This window comes from Festucalex cinctus, chromosome 1 (assembly GCF_051991245.1).
Source record: "Festucalex cinctus isolate MCC-2025b chromosome 1, RoL_Fcin_1.0, whole genome shotgun sequence".
NCBI classification, from domain to species: domain Eukaryota; kingdom Metazoa; phylum Chordata; class Actinopteri; order Syngnathiformes; family Syngnathidae; genus Festucalex; species Festucalex cinctus.
The window spans coordinates 3,327,827-3,345,684 of NC_135411.1; the positions used below are offsets into that span (position 1 = coordinate 3,327,827).

General features: G+C 35.3%; 1 protein-coding gene across 2 annotated transcripts in view; it reads left to right on the forward strand.

Moving 5' to 3' along the window:
- myo10 (myosin X) overlaps positions 1 to 17,858 on the forward strand; it is a 71,773-nt gene that overhangs the window by 33,871 nt on the left and 20,044 nt on the right. For both annotated transcript variants that reach the window (XM_077511878.1, XM_077511870.1), the window contains 16 exons: positions 30 to 154; positions 1,325 to 1,338; positions 2,592 to 2,676; positions 2,798 to 2,895; positions 3,553 to 3,682; positions 3,767 to 3,885; positions 5,265 to 5,411; positions 5,496 to 5,596; positions 7,072 to 7,138; positions 7,211 to 7,303; positions 8,524 to 8,592; positions 8,672 to 8,754; positions 9,908 to 10,016; positions 11,457 to 11,537; positions 16,711 to 16,835; positions 16,926 to 17,040. In XM_077511878.1, the coding sequence (XP_077368004.1) occupies positions 30 to 154; positions 1,325 to 1,338; positions 2,592 to 2,676; positions 2,798 to 2,895; positions 3,553 to 3,682; positions 3,767 to 3,885; positions 5,265 to 5,411; positions 5,496 to 5,596; positions 7,072 to 7,138; positions 7,211 to 7,303; positions 8,524 to 8,592; positions 8,672 to 8,754; positions 9,908 to 10,016; positions 11,457 to 11,537; positions 16,711 to 16,835; positions 16,926 to 17,040 (1,561 nt within the window). The remainder of the gene's footprint in view (positions 1 to 29; positions 155 to 1,324; positions 1,339 to 2,591; positions 2,677 to 2,797; positions 2,896 to 3,552; positions 3,683 to 3,766; positions 3,886 to 5,264; positions 5,412 to 5,495; positions 5,597 to 7,071; positions 7,139 to 7,210; positions 7,304 to 8,523; positions 8,593 to 8,671; positions 8,755 to 9,907; positions 10,017 to 11,456; positions 11,538 to 16,710; positions 16,836 to 16,925; positions 17,041 to 17,858) is intronic.

Below are 17,858 nucleotides of genomic sequence, written 5' to 3' on the forward strand. Positions count from 1 at the left end.
TTTTTGTGGGTTTTTTTTTTTGCTGCCAGTCCCATCATGGAGGCGTTCGGAAACGCCAAGACGGTGTACAACAACAACTCCAGCCGCTTTGGCAAGTTTGTCCAGCTGCATTTCAACCACAAGGGGAACATCCAGGGAGGACGCATCGTCGACTGTATCCTCACTTTACAACAAAACAAAAACAAAGCTAATGCTAATTATGAAGCGAGCGGAACGTTTATCCAATTTACTGTGGATGTTGACTGTTTTGTTTTTTGACCTGATCAACAAAATGGTCGGATGCTAAGAGGGTTAGCTGGCTAACATGCTAATGGCTAACAGCTGTTATACATAAGATGTTGTTGATTATTTTTTTTATTTTATTTTTTTAATTTCTTAACTGTTGTTGAGTGACTTTATCTTTATTTATTTCAAAGAAACATTTGTGTCAGTTTGAATCATTTTGTAAAAGTTAGTCACACAGGACCAAAAGAGAAGCTAAATTAGCCATTTTCGTTCATAACAATTGATGGCAAAATGTCATTTTGTCCTGTGTTGTCAAATGTGTTTCTTTGTTCAGGGAGCGTTCATCAAGTTGCGTCCGTTTGTGTTTGTATTTTCCAGTCTGGTGGTTGTTGGGAAACTTGCTAAGCTAACTAGCAGCTAATGTTTTTTTGCTAATAGTATTGCATTCACTTGAAGAAAAAAAGACATCCTGTTTTTCTTACTATTTTTTTGGGGGGGGGGGGGGGGGGGGTATTTTTTTTAATATTTTTTTCTGTTTTTCTGAATGTTTTTTTCTGTTTTACTGAATATTTTTCTCTGTCATAAAAAATATTCAGAAAAACAGGAGGAAAAATTACTCAGAAAAACAGGGGTAAAAAAATATTCAGAAAAAAGGGAAAAAACATTATTCAAATAAACAGAAAAAAACAATTATTCCATAAAACAGAGCACCAACAGTAATTTTTTTTTTCAGTTTTTTTGGATAATGTTTTTACCCCTTGTTTTTCAGAATATTTTTTTCCTTGTTTTCTGAATATTTTTTATGTGAAAAATATACCAAAAAACAGAAAAAACAAAGCTCCCCCCCCAAAAAAAATTAGTCAAAAAAAATTCTGAATATTTTTTTATATGAAAAATATTCCCAAAAACAGAAAAAAAGTACTCAAAAAAACCGTTTTTTTTTTTGTTTTTGTTTTTTTTTTTGTTTTTGTTTTTTTTTTCTCAAGTGAATACAATACAATGTAATGTAGTGTTTGGATGTAGTTTGTAAACAAAACCTCCCAAAAAAAATCCAGCGTGACTTTTCATCAACCTTGACTGAAACTTCTTTCGACGTCAGACCTCTTGGAGAAGGTGAAGAATATTCATATTTCATATTCAAGCTGCATTCTGTCATGTAAAAAAAAGTCAAGCTAGTAGTCCAAAGTTTCCAGATTTGAATTTGTTTGCGTTATGCGCTGAAATGTTGCTCTGATGTGAAGAAGTTCAACTGATTTAAGAACAAGTAAACAATCTTTTGTATCAAACAGACAAGCGCTGGCTTCCATACAACCATTTTTATTCCAATTATCATGAAATGCAAAAATAAAAGTGAATGGAAACGCCAGAAAAGGGCCCAAAATTCGCCAGAAAAGTTTTTAGACTGGTTGGATTTTGAAGCGTATCAGCAAAAAAGGAAAATGCAATTTTGTGTCAATTTGTGTCACGCGTACGCTTGTCGTCCCAAAGCAATGTCGCACGATAGCGACGAAACTGAGCTGCTCCCCCTAGTGGCCCGCCAAGTAACTGTTCAATAAGTAATGAACAATGGAGCTGTTATGATGGCTGTATATTAACTACAAATTAGGGATGTCACGATATCCAAACATCACGATACAATAATTATCGCGATATTGTGGCGATATTTAAAAAAGATCACATTGTAAAAAAAAAAAAGTTTTTACTTACAAAAGTACAATATTGTGCTTTTGTACTTAACAGCAATGCATATAAACTACCTAAAATCTCTAATAAGAATATTGAGGCACTTACTTGCTAATGCAAGCACAAATTGGGTTCCCCTTCATCTGAAAATTATCATAGATTTCAAACATAGAAGGCAAAAACATCCCCAATGAAAATTAAATTGCACTAATAAACTAGCCACTAGAGGGTGCTAGAACTGCACAAATGGAAATCAACCTGACTTTTTCAAATTAACAGATGTGTTCCTTTTTAAATATTGTGAACATGACGACGACGATATTGTGGCGGTTTTCATATCACGATATCGCCCCATATCGTGACATCCCGACTACAAATATCGCGATACTTGCGCAGACAAAGTATCACGATTTATCGCGATATCGATATATCGTCACACTCCTAGTACTAAATGAGAATCGCGATTCTTATTTGTTTATTTATTTTCCGAATCGGGATTCTTATGAGAATCGATTTTTTTTATTTTTTTTTTGGCACACTCCTAGCGTATACCACCACGTACACATAAAAAATTGGAAACAATTGGGTGGAAGCAGCTTGACTATCTGACGGACCTAAATGTCAAGCTAACGGCGATTAGCTACATGCTTGAGTGTGACGTTTGTTTGTTTTTTTTCCCGCAGAATCGAGTGGTCCGGCAGAACGCGGGCGAGAGGAACTATCACATCTTCTACGCTCTGCTGGCAGGCACCGACCAGCAGCAGTGCGGTCGGTCCACGCTGCATGCTAACATGCCGCTAGCCTATTAGCATCATGATTCTCTTCGTGCTCCCTCTAGTGGTAGCCCGAAAAATCGCTGAATTCCAATTTTGTATTTTTTTTTTTGCAGAGCGTTTGGGCCTGAGCCCGTCTTGCACGTATCACTACTTGACCCGCTCCAGCGCCGACAACACAATCGACGACACCGGCACTTTTCAAGAGGTTCTGGTGAGCGCGTCACATCATCATCATCGTCATCATCATCATCGTCATCAAAATGCTCTGGTCGATGAGTTTCGCTTTACAAGCTGCAGTCTTTCATTCAATCGAAAATTCAAAGAAATTCCTCACGAGTTGCTTCATTTAAAATGAAAAATGTCCAACATGAAACACTAGTGCCATCTAGTGGTCGAAACATTACCTCAGCATGAATCGCACTCCTTTTAACTGTTTAGTGTATCGTTTTAACCTCAAATAAATTGCTGAATTACTTTACTTTTGGCAGTCAAACATTTTGCCTATAACACATTTGATATTTTCATTATTTTTCATGTACAATTAGTACCTTTAAAAAGACATTTTGCAACTTGCTGTCGACTGAAAATGACATCACAAGGGCTCGGGTGACCAATCACAGCTCAGTTTGTGAATGTCACATGACCAAACCTAGAAAACAAGCCACCAGCTGGCCGTTTTTGAAATGACTACCATTTTGTCGACCGTTTTTTGCAGTTGAGAGGCTGCATCAAAGCCTTCTGTATGCTCTAGCATAAAACAAAAAACAAAACAAAGCAAAAAACGTATAAATACGTCTTTGGGACACTTAAAACATTAACAAAAAACAAACCTATTACATACATTTCATCTTGTTTTTTTTTGTCCCAGAATGCCATGCGGCGCATGCAGTTCACGGAGGAGAACATCGGCGAGATCTTGCGACTCCTGGCGGGGATCCTGCACGCCGGCAACGTCGACTTCATGACGGCCGGCGGGGCGCAGATCGCGTCCAAGTCCGGTGGGCTTTCCGACGCTCCTCCTCCTCCTCCTTCCTCAAAAATGTATCGACGTCATGATTGGCCGTCCGTGTTTTGATTGACAGCTCTGAGTCGCACGGCCGAGCTTCTGGGCCTGAATCCGGATCAGCTGGCCGAGGTTCTCACGCACCGGTCCATGATCCTCCGGGGGGAGGAGATCTCCACCCCCCTCACCATCGAGCAGGTCAGTGCAACGAGAGCAATGTCGAAATGAAGCGTTTCAGCGACAAGTAATCGATTATCAAATTAATCGACAACTATATTAATATGGAGCCATCTTTTTGTATTTAAAATGGTCCAAATCTTTTGATTTCTGTAAAAAAAATGCTTTCTTAGTACACTTTAATGCAAAATTCAAATGAATCCGATTAGTTGATTAATCGGTTGAATAATCCCTAGATTAATCGATTCTAAAAACATTCGATAGTCACGGCACAAGTGGCATGAAATGTCAATTAAGATGGAACCCGGAGGCAGCAAATCCAATGAAAAGAGCAGGGTGCCCAAGATGGAGCCCTGTGGAACGCCAAAAGAGAGTGAGGCCAGAACAAGCAAAGCCTTAAGCGCGCAATCAGCACTTTTAAATGGCACACGTCGATTCTGATTTGCTCTGATTAAGGGGGGGAGCTTTGTTTTTTTTTTGTCTATTTTTTATTTTTATTTTTCTGTTTCTCTAAAAAAATTAATTGCAGGTTTACTGTATATTTTTTGTGTCATAAAAGATAAAATATATTTATATTTTTTTTTTTCTCAGAGTAATTCCCTCCCCGCCCCCACCCCCCACTTTTATGATAGAAAAAAAATATTCAGTAAAAGAATAATTTTTTCCCGTTTTTGTTTTGTTTCAGTTTTTGGAGTAATTTTTTTTTTCAGTTTTTGTTTTCTTTTTTTTTTTTTTAATAACCCCCCCTTTATTAGTAATTTTTCTTCCTGTTTTTCTGGATATTTTATTTTCTGAGTAATTTCCCCCCTGTTTTTTGTAATTTTATCTTTTCTGACAGAAAAAAATATGTAGTAAAATAATAAAAACACTATTTTTTTCCCCTGTTTTTTAAAAATATTTTTTCCCGTTGTTTTATTTATTTATTTATTTATTTTTTTAATAATCGACCTTACCATTTTTATTAGTAATTTTTCTTCCTGTTATTCTGAATATTTTTCCCCCTTGTTTTTCGGTATAATTTTTTTATGACAGAAAAAAAAAATCAGAAAATCACAACATAAAAAAAATACACACAAAAAAACCCCAAATCTATCCGCAAAACTTTTTTTTCTTCAAGATACACTTATGTAGGGTAATAATAATAATAATAATAATAATAATAATAATGATGATGTTATTATTATTATTATTATTAATATTAATAATAATAATAATAATAATAATGATGATGATGATAATAATAATAATAATGCATTTTATTTCGATGTGCCTTTCTGTGCAATTTTGAAAACAAGTTACATTAAAAAAAAACAATGTCAAAAAAATAAACAACTGAAATAAAATCGAAGGGGAAAAAATGAATGGATGAAAGTATTTATTTATTTGTTGTTGTCACGCAGGCGGTGGACTCGAGGGACTCGATGGCCATGGCACTTTATTCGCAGTGTTTCAACTGGATCATCCGCCAGCTGAACGATCGCATCCGAGGGAAGGACGACTTCAAGTCCATCAGCATTCTCGACATCTTCGGATTTGAGAACTTTCAGGTAAGGCCGCCGTTTGTTTTTTGTTTGTTTTTCGCACCTGACGCGCGTTTGCCGGCAATCTCGATGAACGTTTTTGTTTTCCAGGTGAACCACTTTGAGCAGTTCAACATCAACTATGCAAACGAGAAGCTGCAGGAATATTTCAACAAGCACATTTTCTCCCTCGAGCAACTCGAGTACAACAAGTAAGATCTTTTTGCTTCAAAATAACAAATCGGATACTTTTTTTTTTTTTTTTTTTTCTCCCCCCACTTAGTTTTGAAAAGAAACCGAAACTGGTTTTGGGAAAAAATAAATAATTTTGTTTGTTGTGACGTTACATTTTTTTTATCCGATATATTTTTTAACGATATATCAATATCGCGCTAAATTGTGATTTTTTTGTTTTTTTTGTCTCCCGGTAGATTCTCGATACACCTACGCAAGTATCGCTCCCCTCACCATTTAAAAAAAAAAAAAAAAAAAACTCTTAATAAAATGTCGAGGCATCGGATCGGAACTCGGAATCGGACGATTTTTAAAAAGAAGTGACTCGGACTCGGTGTGTAAAAAAAAAAAAGTGTGATGGGGACATCCCTATTTGAAAATAAACTAAAAGAAAACATTTTCTGCAGAATAAAAAGCAAATAAAAACTAACAAACTTGCTTTCAAGACGGATTAAAACAAACTGAGTAAAAATTTTTTTTTTAAAAAGACAGAAGGAAAAAATAATGGACGCGATGCTTTTTTTTTTTGTCGTCAAACAGTCGCACAAAGCTGCCAAATTTGATAAACAGGCAAGAAGAATGAGCAACAATGACCACTAGAGGGCGACAGAGCAGAAAAGCTCGCCATTGGACACGACTTACTCACGCTGCAAAAAAAAACGAGGCGCCACCGTTGCTCCTTTTAAATATGAAGGACCAAAAGTGGCAAAATTCAAAAAAATAAATGACAAAATAAATAAATCAATGATTAAAAGTGAAAATAGAAATGGATATAAAAAAGTATAATTATAAATTATATATATATAAAAAATAAATATCAATGGAAATAAAAAGAGCAAAAAATATATACATAAATACATTTAGATTTAATTTTTGAATTACATTTTTTTTTATATCTGTTTTTATTTTCACTTTTAAATCTTTATTTATTTATTTCATAAATTATTTATTTAATCATGTAATTATTTTGTTATTTATTTATTCAGTCATTTATACTAAAAATGATAATAAAAAAAACATATAAAAATATATATATAATTCAAAAATTAAATACAAATGTATTTATGTATATATGTTGGGTTTTTTTTTGCTCTTTTTATTTCCATTTATATATTTTTTTAACATGATTTGGGATTTTTTTTATATCCATTTTTATTTTCACTTTTAGTCATTTAATTATTCATTTATTTAGTCATGTATTTATTTTTGAATTTTGGCAGTTTTGTCTGTCTGCCAACTAAAAGTGAAAATAAAAACAGATATATATATTCAAAGATTAAATACAAACGTATTTATGTATTGCTCTTTTTATTCCATTTAGATTTAGTTTTTTTTTTTTATATGCAATTTTCAAATGATATATATTTTTTATATCCATTTTTATTTTCACTTTTAGTCATTTAATTATTCATGTATTTATGCGAAGCTAGTTGTGACCCTTGACCTCCTGCAGGGAAGGTCTGGCGTGGACCAACATCGACTGGATGGACAACGGCGAGTGTTTGGACTTGATAGAGAAGGTGAGTTTTGGAGACGTGAGGTCACGTGACCTCACGTGACCTCACGTGACCTCGCGTGACCCGTTTCCATAGAAACTGGGCCTGCTGGCGCTGATGAACGAGGAGAGTCACTTCCCCAAAGCCACGGACGACACGCTGCTGGCCAAACTGCACGCTCAGCACTCGGTAAGAAGAAAAAACAAAACAAAAAAAACGCGTTTGATACATACAGTACCGTCCGTCACATATATGCGTCATAAAATACGTCTTTTCTTCAACTCACTCTCCATTTGATTGCTTATAATTGCAACTGGTTGAAAATATGGAAGTGACATGCATTCGTATCGTCCTCATTGTGTTTATACGTGATGTATCGATGCCAAGAAATATATCGAGATGTAAAAATTGTGACGTCTCCCCGACTTCACATTTATTCATCTGTTTTTTTTTTTAATTGATTTTTTTTTTAATGCCATTTATCTGTTTTGTGTTCCAGAAAAATCCCCATGTTGCCGTTCACTATTAACTCATTCACTCCCAAAGACGTATTTATACGTTTTTTAGGTTTTTGTTTGCTAGAGTTTTTGTATGAAGGCTTTGATGCAGTTTCTGAAGTGGAAGCTGAAAGCGATGGTAATTATTACAAAAAAAAAGTGTTATGAAACAGATGAAGCACACTTTTTTTTTTTTCTTTTTTTTTTTGTAATAACTACTATCACTTTAAGCGACCACTTCAGGTCAGAAACTGCATCAAAGCCTTCATACAAAAACTCTAGCAAACAAAAACCTAAAAAACGTATACGTTTTTGGGAGTGAATGAGTTAATGTATTTAATTATTATTTTTTATTATATATGTATTTTATTATTATTATTTTTATGTATTTATTGTAATATATAGATATATATTTATTATTATTATTATTATTATTATATTTAAATTTTGTATTATAATAATATTGTTTTATATTTTTCTGAATTATATTTCATTAATTAATTATATTTAATTATGTATCTATATATATAATTTTATTTATTATTATTATTTTATTTATTTATTGTATTATATAGACATGTATTTATTTATATTATTTATTCTTATTTTATTATATATTTTATTTTTTTATTATATTATTAATATAAATAATATTTTTGAAATGTATTAAAAAACAAAAAAAAAGACTTCTTTCCCCCCCCCATTAAATTAAAGTGATTCTTTTTCTCACAATATTTTTATTTTATTTTTTTATTCTGGGACATGACATTTTTTTCTTGAAAATGAACATTTGTTTCCCTAAAAGATCCAATTGTGCTATTTTGTTTTTGTCATTGAAAATGAAAAATCTATCAACGTATTGATTCCAAGAACAACACGTTTCTGTACGTTTCTGTTATCGATGCGTTGCAGAAAAATCCGTTTTACGTGAAGCCTCGCGTGGCCGTTCACTACTTTGGCGTGAAGCACTACGCAGGCCAGGTAACGGGACGCCGTCATCCATATTTGTGATGATCGATTGACGTCCGATCCGATCCAAGCAAGCAAACGCTGCGTTCAGGTGGTGTACGACGTGAGGGGAACGCTGGAGAAGAACCGCGACACGTTCCGGGACGACGTCCTCAACATGCTCCGCGACAGCAGGTCACAAAACAAAACGCATTCACCTTTCTGAACAATCGTACAGTTTTCATTTTCTCAAAAGGATTCAACTTTTTTTCTGTCAATAGGAACATTTGATGCGAGTTTTTTCTTTCTTTCTCTGGCCCTTCGTCACACGAGAGTCTCAAAGGGCTTCACATGCCCACAGTTGAAAATATCAACATTTCAAAACTGATCCAAAACTATTTAGAACTTGTTTTGTTTTGTTAGCCAACTGACATTTTCGCTTGAAAAAAATTTTTTGCATTTTTTTTATTATAAAAAAATAGATTAATTTTTAAAAATAATAATAATAATAATAATATAAAATAAAGAAATATATTTAATTATGTATTATTATTATTATTATTATTATTTATTTGTTATTATATTTTTATGATTGAACACATCACAACTTATTTCTCTTAAAAACTATCAATTTTTCTCTTGTGTGCATTTTTAATAATAAAAAAAAAAAATGTATTTAAAAATTTAAAATAATGAGAAATAATCCATCCATCCGTCCATTTTCTTGGCCGCTTATTCCTCACAAGGGTCGCGGGGGGTGCTGGCGCCTATCTCAGCTGGCTCTGGGCAGTAGGGTGATAAATAATATTACATGTATTATATATTATATACATATATATATAATATTAATGAAAATATATATATGAAAAACAAACACTGATTGAGCACATCACAACTTTTTTTTTCCCCATTAAATAGAAATCATTTTCTTAAGTGATTCTTTTTTTTTGATTATTCTGGCAAATGCCAATTTTTTGCCATTAATTTGTTTCCCTAAAAGATCCATTTTAATGTATTTATTTTTTGTTCTTGTAGTTGAAAATGTTCTTGGTGAAAAATGATGTATAAAGCCCATCATGAAATCTTACCCATTAACATGCACATTTTTTATTATTATTATTAAAAAAAATTTAACGGAAAGTTGGTACAAATTACTTTTTTTTTTTTTTTTTTCCCCAAACCTAAATCCAGAATAAAAAAAACAAAAAAAACGAAGGAATGTATTTCCACTCAAGGTGTCAGTTTGTGGAGCAATCTGCATTTCTAAAAGCAAATCATCTCAGTCCATTTGTATTTTTCCAAAAATGTTGTTATCATTTGCGAAATGTTATTTGTGACGTTCCCGCAGGTTGGATTTCGTCTACGACCTTTTCGAACACGTGCCGAGTCGCAACAATCAGGACACGCTGAAGAGCAGCTGCAAGCATCGGAGGCCCACCGTCAGCTCACACTTTAAGGTTGTTATTATTATCCTTTGGAAATTTCACACTTCACTTTCTTTGGAGTTTTTGATTTGGATTTTTTTTATTTAATTAGTTTTCAGGGTGCTTCTGTTTGCTTTTTAGTAGTTTTAATATATTTAGTAAATGCTTAGTTTTAATTGGTTTTAGTATTAGTTTTATTTTTTTTAAATATTTTTTTTAAATGTATATTGTGCGTAATATTAAAAAATAAATGATTAGTTTTAGTTAGTTTCAGTATTAGTTTTTTTTAGGAATTTTTCATTTGAGCTTGTTTTGATTTCTTTTTTCTTTTTTTTTTTCTTTTTTTTTAATTGAGTTAGTTTTACTTAGTTGTCAGGGTGGTTCTGTTAGTTATTATTAGTTTTATTTATTTAATTAATAAATGCTTAGTTTTAGTTTAGTTTTAGTTAGTTTCAGTATATTTTTTTTATTTATTTTTCATTTGACTTAGTTTTGATGTTGTTTTGATTTTTTTTTTTCATTTTTTAATTGAATTAGTTTTAATTCGTTGTCAGCATGGTTCTGTTAGTTTTTATTAGTTTTATTTATTTAATAAATGCTTAGGTTTAGTTTACTTTTAGTTAGTTTCAGTATTAGTTTTTTGCAATTTTTCATTTGAGTTTGTTTTGATTTAGTTTTGAGTTTTTTTTCTTTTTTTTTTAATTGAGTTAGTTTTAATTAGTTTTCAGGGTGGTTTTGTTAGTTTTTATAAGTTTTATTTATTTCATAAATGCTTAGTTTTAGTTTAGTTTTAGTTAGTTTCAGTATTAGTTTTTTGGAATTTTTCATTTGAGTTTGTTTTGATGTCGTTTTGAGTTTTTTTTTTCTTTTCATTTTTTAATTGAGTTAATTTTACTTAATTTTCAGGATGGTTCTGTTAGTTTTTATTAGTTTTAATGTATTTAATAAAAGCTTAGTTTTAGTTAGTTTCAGTATTAGTTTTTTAGAATTTTTCATTTGAGTTTGTTTTGATTTAGTTTTGTGTTTTGTTTTCTTTCTTTTTTTAATGAGTTAGTTTAAATTATTTGGATTTGTTAGTTTTTATTCGTTTTAGTTATTTAATAAATGCTTAGTTTTAGTTTCAGTAATATTATTATTATTATTATTTTTTACGTGTATCTGTCATCTTTTGGTGCTTTTCCATTGTCTGCGGCTCGATGACGTCACTTCTGTGTCATACAGCTTCAATTCCAGTTAACATCAAAATAAATGTACTTAAAATCATCCCCAAAAGGCTCATGCATTAAAATGAATGACCAAAAACTAAAACCAAGGACATTTTGCTGTCATTATAGTTTTAGTTTTGTAAATCACAATTTCAGTTAAGTTTTCGTTTTTGAACAAGCATTTTCGTTTTTGGAATTTTTGAGTTTTTTAGCGAGTTTTAGTTTCACTCCATTTTTCCGTTTGCGTTGTTGCTTTTCTTTCTTGCAGGACTCTTTGCACTCTCTGATGTCGACGCTGAGCAGCGCCGACCCCTTCTTCATACGATGCATCAAGCCAAACACGCACAAGGTGAGTTGAACGCAAGATGCGCCAAAAGCCACATCGAGAGGCGGCTTGCGTCCGTCCATCAAATCCAAAATTGGGACGTTTGCTTCCAATGTTGATGGCAAGCGTGCAGGAATGTCGAGCCGCCATTTTTTGCTCCCCGGACTCTCTGACAAAAAGGTCGTGACCCCTCAGTAGGCCGCTATGCACATTTGGACACGGCCTATGTCACGATTTTCATAATTGTGCTCCAAATCAGATTTGAATGATATTTGCACGATTCATCCAATGAAGAACAAGTGGTTTGTTTGATGTGTGGGTAACAGGTCGTCCTCGAGGACCACCTGAGTAGCTTCTTTGGAAAATATGCCAGTACATTGTTACATTTTTTTTAAAAGTGTTTAAGCACTTGCATTCACCTAATTAATATTTCTTTTTGAAGTTTTTTTAAAATCTAATTGGATAGTTTTTTTTTGTTTTTTGTTTTTTTTGGAATAATTTTTAAATTAAATTATGTATTTATGTAGTTTATTTTTTTTTTGGTATATTTTTTTTCTGGTTTTCATATATATTTTTTCCATTATATGTTGTCATTAAAATATATATAAAAAAAAAACGGAAAAATTATAAGAATATTTTTTTAGTTTTTTTGGAATATGTCGTTTCTCTTTTGGATTTTTTTTGGAACAGAAAAAATTATTAAAAAAAAAAAAAAAACTGAAAAAAGTATAATAAAAACAAAAAACTTCATTTTCAAAAAGCAGGACTTTTTTTTTTTTTTTTTAACTAAAAGAAAATTCAGAAAAATAAGGAAAAAATATAGTTCTGTAAAACATAATTTGAAAATCAAGCTAAAAGAATTACAAACACATTTTTAAAAAAGTAAATGCAATACGCTTCCGTGTATGAGTGATCAATTTATCATTTAAAAATGTAAACAACGGAAGAATCTTATGGAAGTAGTGAGGTAAACAATATGAAAGCAGGTAAATATATTTACCTGCTTTCTAATGATGAAAAATCATCAGTGTCTTCATAAAATAAACGTCATTAATTATTAATAATAAGTGTCACTAACAAACTATTTTCGAATTGTTTGATTGTCCTACTATATTGATTAGTCGGGTGTTTTTTTAATTGATTAGTCGGGTGTTTTGAGGCATACATTTTTTGTGTCAACCAATTTTTGTGTCGACTTAGCCGATATTTTTTCTAATAATAAAAATAAAAAAAATGGTTTTGAAAGTGACCAAGCGGCCTCAAATCATATGAATGTTTTTTGTTGTTGTTGTTGTGTTGAGCTTGACGATAGTCCCGCCCCCTTCACACTTTGAACGCGCGCACACGTCAAGTCCTACAAGTGGCCGGAGCAAACGAGCCTCGGCAGGCGAGCGAGCGGTCGCCACGGCAACCGCGGCCCTCCCATCTACACGTACGCACACACGCACACACGGAGCCTTTCAAAGCCTTTGTTAGCTTCTGGTTGGAGTCACTCGTGCTTGCGTCTTCCCAAGGAACTTTGCCGTCGGTTTTGTCGTCGCCGCCGCGGAATTCCCGAGCCAAAATGCACGGTGAGGTCACACGCGTGCGTGCGTGCGTGCGTGTGCGTGTTGCATGGATGAGGTGTCAGTTGGTTCGACTTCGACTTCAACTTGACTTTATTGATCCCTCTGGGAAATTTTCATTTCCAGCAGCAATAAGAACAGTTAATAAAATCCAAAAATAATTCAGTCAATCAATAAATAAATGATGTCTCATAAAACAGCATGTGGAAATTTTAGACAAGTTGGTTGTTATTTTATTTGCTAATGGATGACTTTTTTTTTTTTTGATGATGATAATAAAATATAAATAAGAATAATCAAATATAACATAATAATTATATACAATAATAATAATAATAATAAATAATAATAGTAAAATAAGAATTGTTTTTAATTTTGATTAAAAAAATAATTTGAATTTGGCCAATTTGAAGTTAAGCAAGGTCACAAAATGTTGACTGGATTACTCTTTTTTTTTTTTTTTTTTTTTTTTTTTTTTTTTTAAATAATATAAATAAGAAGAATAAACTATAATAAGAAGAAAAATATATAATAATATATATATTTAAAATAAAAATATTTTTTAAATTTTAATTAAAAAATTTTTTTTTAATTGTGGCCAATTTGAAGTGAAACAAGTTTGCCTGGATTATCATAAACAGTTTGGGCTTCATTTGGTAGTCAATGAAGTTGTCGATGAATCGTTGCAACTTGGAATGTTTGGGATGCAAAATTGAATTGCTAAAAAAAAAAAAAAAAGCTCGTTTGGAAAGTTCATTTGTGGACAAAGTCTAACGTGGTCCTTGGCAGCCATCTTGTCAGCTTGTTTTGTGTTTTGAAACTTGGGGAGCACATGGCCACGCCCCCTTTTGTCCTCTTCACTGGGCTCCTGAAGACTTTTTTTTGGGTTGACTGACTTCAGCTCCCCCCCCCCCCCCCCCAAGTCATCATATAACTATTAATTGCCCTTTGTTAACAGAAAAAATGAATTACAGTCTACCTGATTTCTGTTGTTTTGTTTTTTTTTGGCTCATTTATATGACAAAGATGCTTTTTTTTTTTTTTGTGAGCAAGTGAAGCGGATCAGACGCGAGGATGCGACTTTTCCCGGACAGCGGCCGTCTTTGTGTGCGGCGGTCGTATGCAAATGAGCTTTATGCTAATGAGGCCGTGCTTCTTCAAGGCTGACATTGAAGCATAGTGCAGAACTGCGATAAAGGGGGTCGGGGTCGACGGGGGCATGACAGCGGGAATCAAAGCATCCTCTCATTGGGGGGGAACCCAAGGCACCCCCCCGGCCATAATGGCCGCCATTGACGGAACGCGACGTGACGCACGTTTCGGCGTCAACGCCGCAAATCTTGATGAGAAGCACACAATGAAAATAATGGCGCTCGAATCTGAGCGAGGCCGCGCACGTTCGTTCGGAACGCCGTCTGTTTTACTGGATTTTGACTGATTTTGCAATTCGCACAGAATATTGTGTTCTATTGCTATAAAAACATGGAACCTACCCCCCCCCCCCCCCCAAAAAAAAGTCTCTTCTTTTATCAGGGAAAAAAAAGTACATTTTTATCTGTTTCAATTTTTGCCAGCAATTAACATTAGAATATAGCTAAGTTTCCTCATTATTCAACAACCTGTTGAAAACAATGGCAAAAAGAGCATGGTAACTCGGAATTCTGAAAAAGAAAAATTCCCCGTCGAGTCAGATTAAGCCGCATCTTTTGATACCTCATTTGTGCCGGTACGTTTAACGGTTCGGGCCGCATTTTGTCTGAAAAATTTCTTGCAAATAAAGAATAAAAAATAATTTTGGATGTGACTGCCGACTCTTGCGAGGTGGAAATCCGCATGCACTGAACAGTTTGCCAAACCCTGTTGAAATCAGATCACTTCCTGTTGAAACAGGTCACCTCCTGTTGATTTTAGGCCACTTCCGCTTCACTTCCTGTAGAAATCAGGTCACTTCCTGTTGAAATGAACTCCCTGTTGAAATCAGGTCAGTTCCGGGTCAGTTCTTGTTGAAATCAGGGTCACTTCCTGTCGAAATCAGGTCACTTCTGGGTCACTTCCTGTTGAAATCAGGTCACTTCCTGTTGAAATCAGGTCAGTTCCGGGTCATTTCTTCTTGAAATCAGGGTCACTTCATGTCAAAATCAGGTCACTTCCGGGTCTCTTCCTATTGAAAGCAAATCAATTCCTGTTGAAATCCGGTCACTTCCTATTGATTTTAGGCCACTTCCGGGTCACATCCTGTTGAAATCAGGTCACTTCCTGTTGAAATGAGGTCACTCCCTGTTGATTTTAGGCCACTTCCAGGTCACTTCCTGTTGAAATCAAGTCACTTCCTGTTGATTTTAGGCCACTTCCGGGTCACTTCCTGTTGAAATCAGGTCACTTCCTGTTGATTTTAGGCCACTTCCAGCTCACTTCCTGTTGAAATCAAGTCACTTCCTGTTGAAATCAGATCACTACCTGTTGATTTTAGGCCACTTCCAGCTCACTTCCTGTTGAAATCAAGTCACTTCCTGTTGAAATCAGGTCACTCCCTGTTGATTTTAAGCCACTTCCAGGTCACTTCCTGTTGAAATCAAGTCACTTCCTGTTGAAATCAGGTCAGTTCCGGGTCATTTCTTCTTGAAATCAGGGTCACTTCCGGGTCTCTTCCTATTGAAAGCAAATCAATTCCTGTTGAAATCCGGTCACTTCCTATTGATTTTAGGCCACTTCCGGGTCACATCCTGTTGAAATCAGGTCACTTCCTGTTGAAATGAGGTCACTCCCTGTTGATTTTAGGCCACTTCCAGGTCACTTCCTGTTGAAATCAAGTCACTTCCTGTTGATTTTAGGCCACTTCCGGGTCACTTCCTGTTGAAATCAGGTCACTTCCTGTTGATTTTAGGCCACTTCCAGCTCACTTCCTGTTGAAATCAAGTCACTTCCTGTTGAAATCAGGTCACTCCCTGTTGATTTTAAGCCACTTCCAGGTCACTTCCTGTTGATTTTAGGCCACTTCCGGGTCACTTCCTGTTTAAATCAGGTCACTTCCTGTTGATTTTAGGCCACTTCCGGCTCACTTCCTGTTGAAATCAAGTCACTTCCTGTTGAAATCAGGTCACTACCTGTTGATTTTAGGCCACTTCCGGCTCACTTCCTGTTGAAATCAAGTCACTTCCTGTTGAAATCAGGTCACTCCCTGTTGATTTTAGGCCACTTCCCGGTCACTTCCTGTTGAAATCAAGTCACTTCCTGTTGAAATCAGGTCACTCCCTGTTGATTTTAGGCCACTTCCGGGTCACTTTCTGTTGACATCAGGTCAATCCCTCGGTGATTGATTTGTGGATCTTTGCCCCCCTTTTGCATTCATTCCTATGGGACACTTTGGCTCTTTTTTTGGGGGGGGGAATTGCATCGCCATGGTAACTCGGAATTCTGAAAGAATAATATCCCCCCGAGTCAGATCGAGCCGCATCTTTTGATACCTCATTTGTGCGGGTATGTTCAACGGTTCGGGCCACATTTTGTCTGAAAATCCCGGTAAACAAAGAAATGTGATTTGTGAATGCAGTGAATATTTTTCAAGTTGGAATGATTTGAACGGATCGCGGACTGCGGAAGCCGTCAAACGTGTCTCACGTTTGTCCGTGCAGATGCCTGAGCATTTCGACCCGGCGGTGGTTCTCAACCAGCTGCACTACTCGGGCATGCTGGAGACGGTGAAGATCCGACGCGCCGGCTTTCCCGTCCGACGACCTTTCCAGGAGTTCTGCTGCCGGTGAGTGCGCACGACCGACCACCCGCGTTTTATCGCTCGCACCGCCGACCCACGTTTTTTTTTTTTTTTTGTCTCTCCTTCGTCCTCAAGATATCGAGTTCTGATGCGGGACGCGCAGACGGCGGACGACGCCAGGGGGCGCTGCGCGGCGCTGCTGCGACGTTACGACGACAGCGCCGCCGAGTGGCAGATGGGGAAGACCAAGGTAAGCCGCTATCGGCTCTTCTGGCGGACGGTCGACGCCTGTCGTTGGCGGGCGGGGCCAAGCGAAAATCGATGACATCATTTCCAATTGATCGGTCGCGGTTCACTTCCTGCTTTGGGCCGTCACATGGGTTGAGAAAATTGGCCAATCGTGGTGATCGTCGTATTCCAAAAGCGGGAAGCAGATTTGCAAATGTTGGATTTTGATCATCAGGGTTGAAAGGTCACTGTGAAGGATCATCAAAATAGAAGAGTAGAGTGATGACATCATTTTCTCGCGACGGCACACCAACCGCCGGTCTGTCAACAACAATGGCGGCTAGCCGTGTCGTCGTCGTTTTTGCGCAACCTCCTTCGCTTGCTGATATGTTTGACAGCAAAAAGTTTTGCGTGATGTTGGAAGTGAATCACCCAACATTTTCCCGTGTTGTGTTTGTCTTGCTGATCTGCATATATGACTGGATAGCCGCTGGGGATGTAACGATACGCATAGTATCGTGATATCGTGATATTAAAACTGCCACAATATCTTCGTCGTCATGTTAATGATTTTCAAATGCAACACATCTGTTAAAAAAAGTCAGGTTGATTTCCATTTCTGTAGTTCCAGCACCCTCTGGTGGATAGTTTTTTCTGTGCAATTTAATTTTCATTCGGGATGTTTTAGCCCTTCTATGCTGAAAATCTACAATAATTGTCAGATGAAAGGATAAAGTCGATATGTGGAGAAACTCAATGTGTGCGTGCATTAACAACATAACATAATAATAATAAAACATAATAATAATAATAATAATATAATATTGCAGTTATGCACAA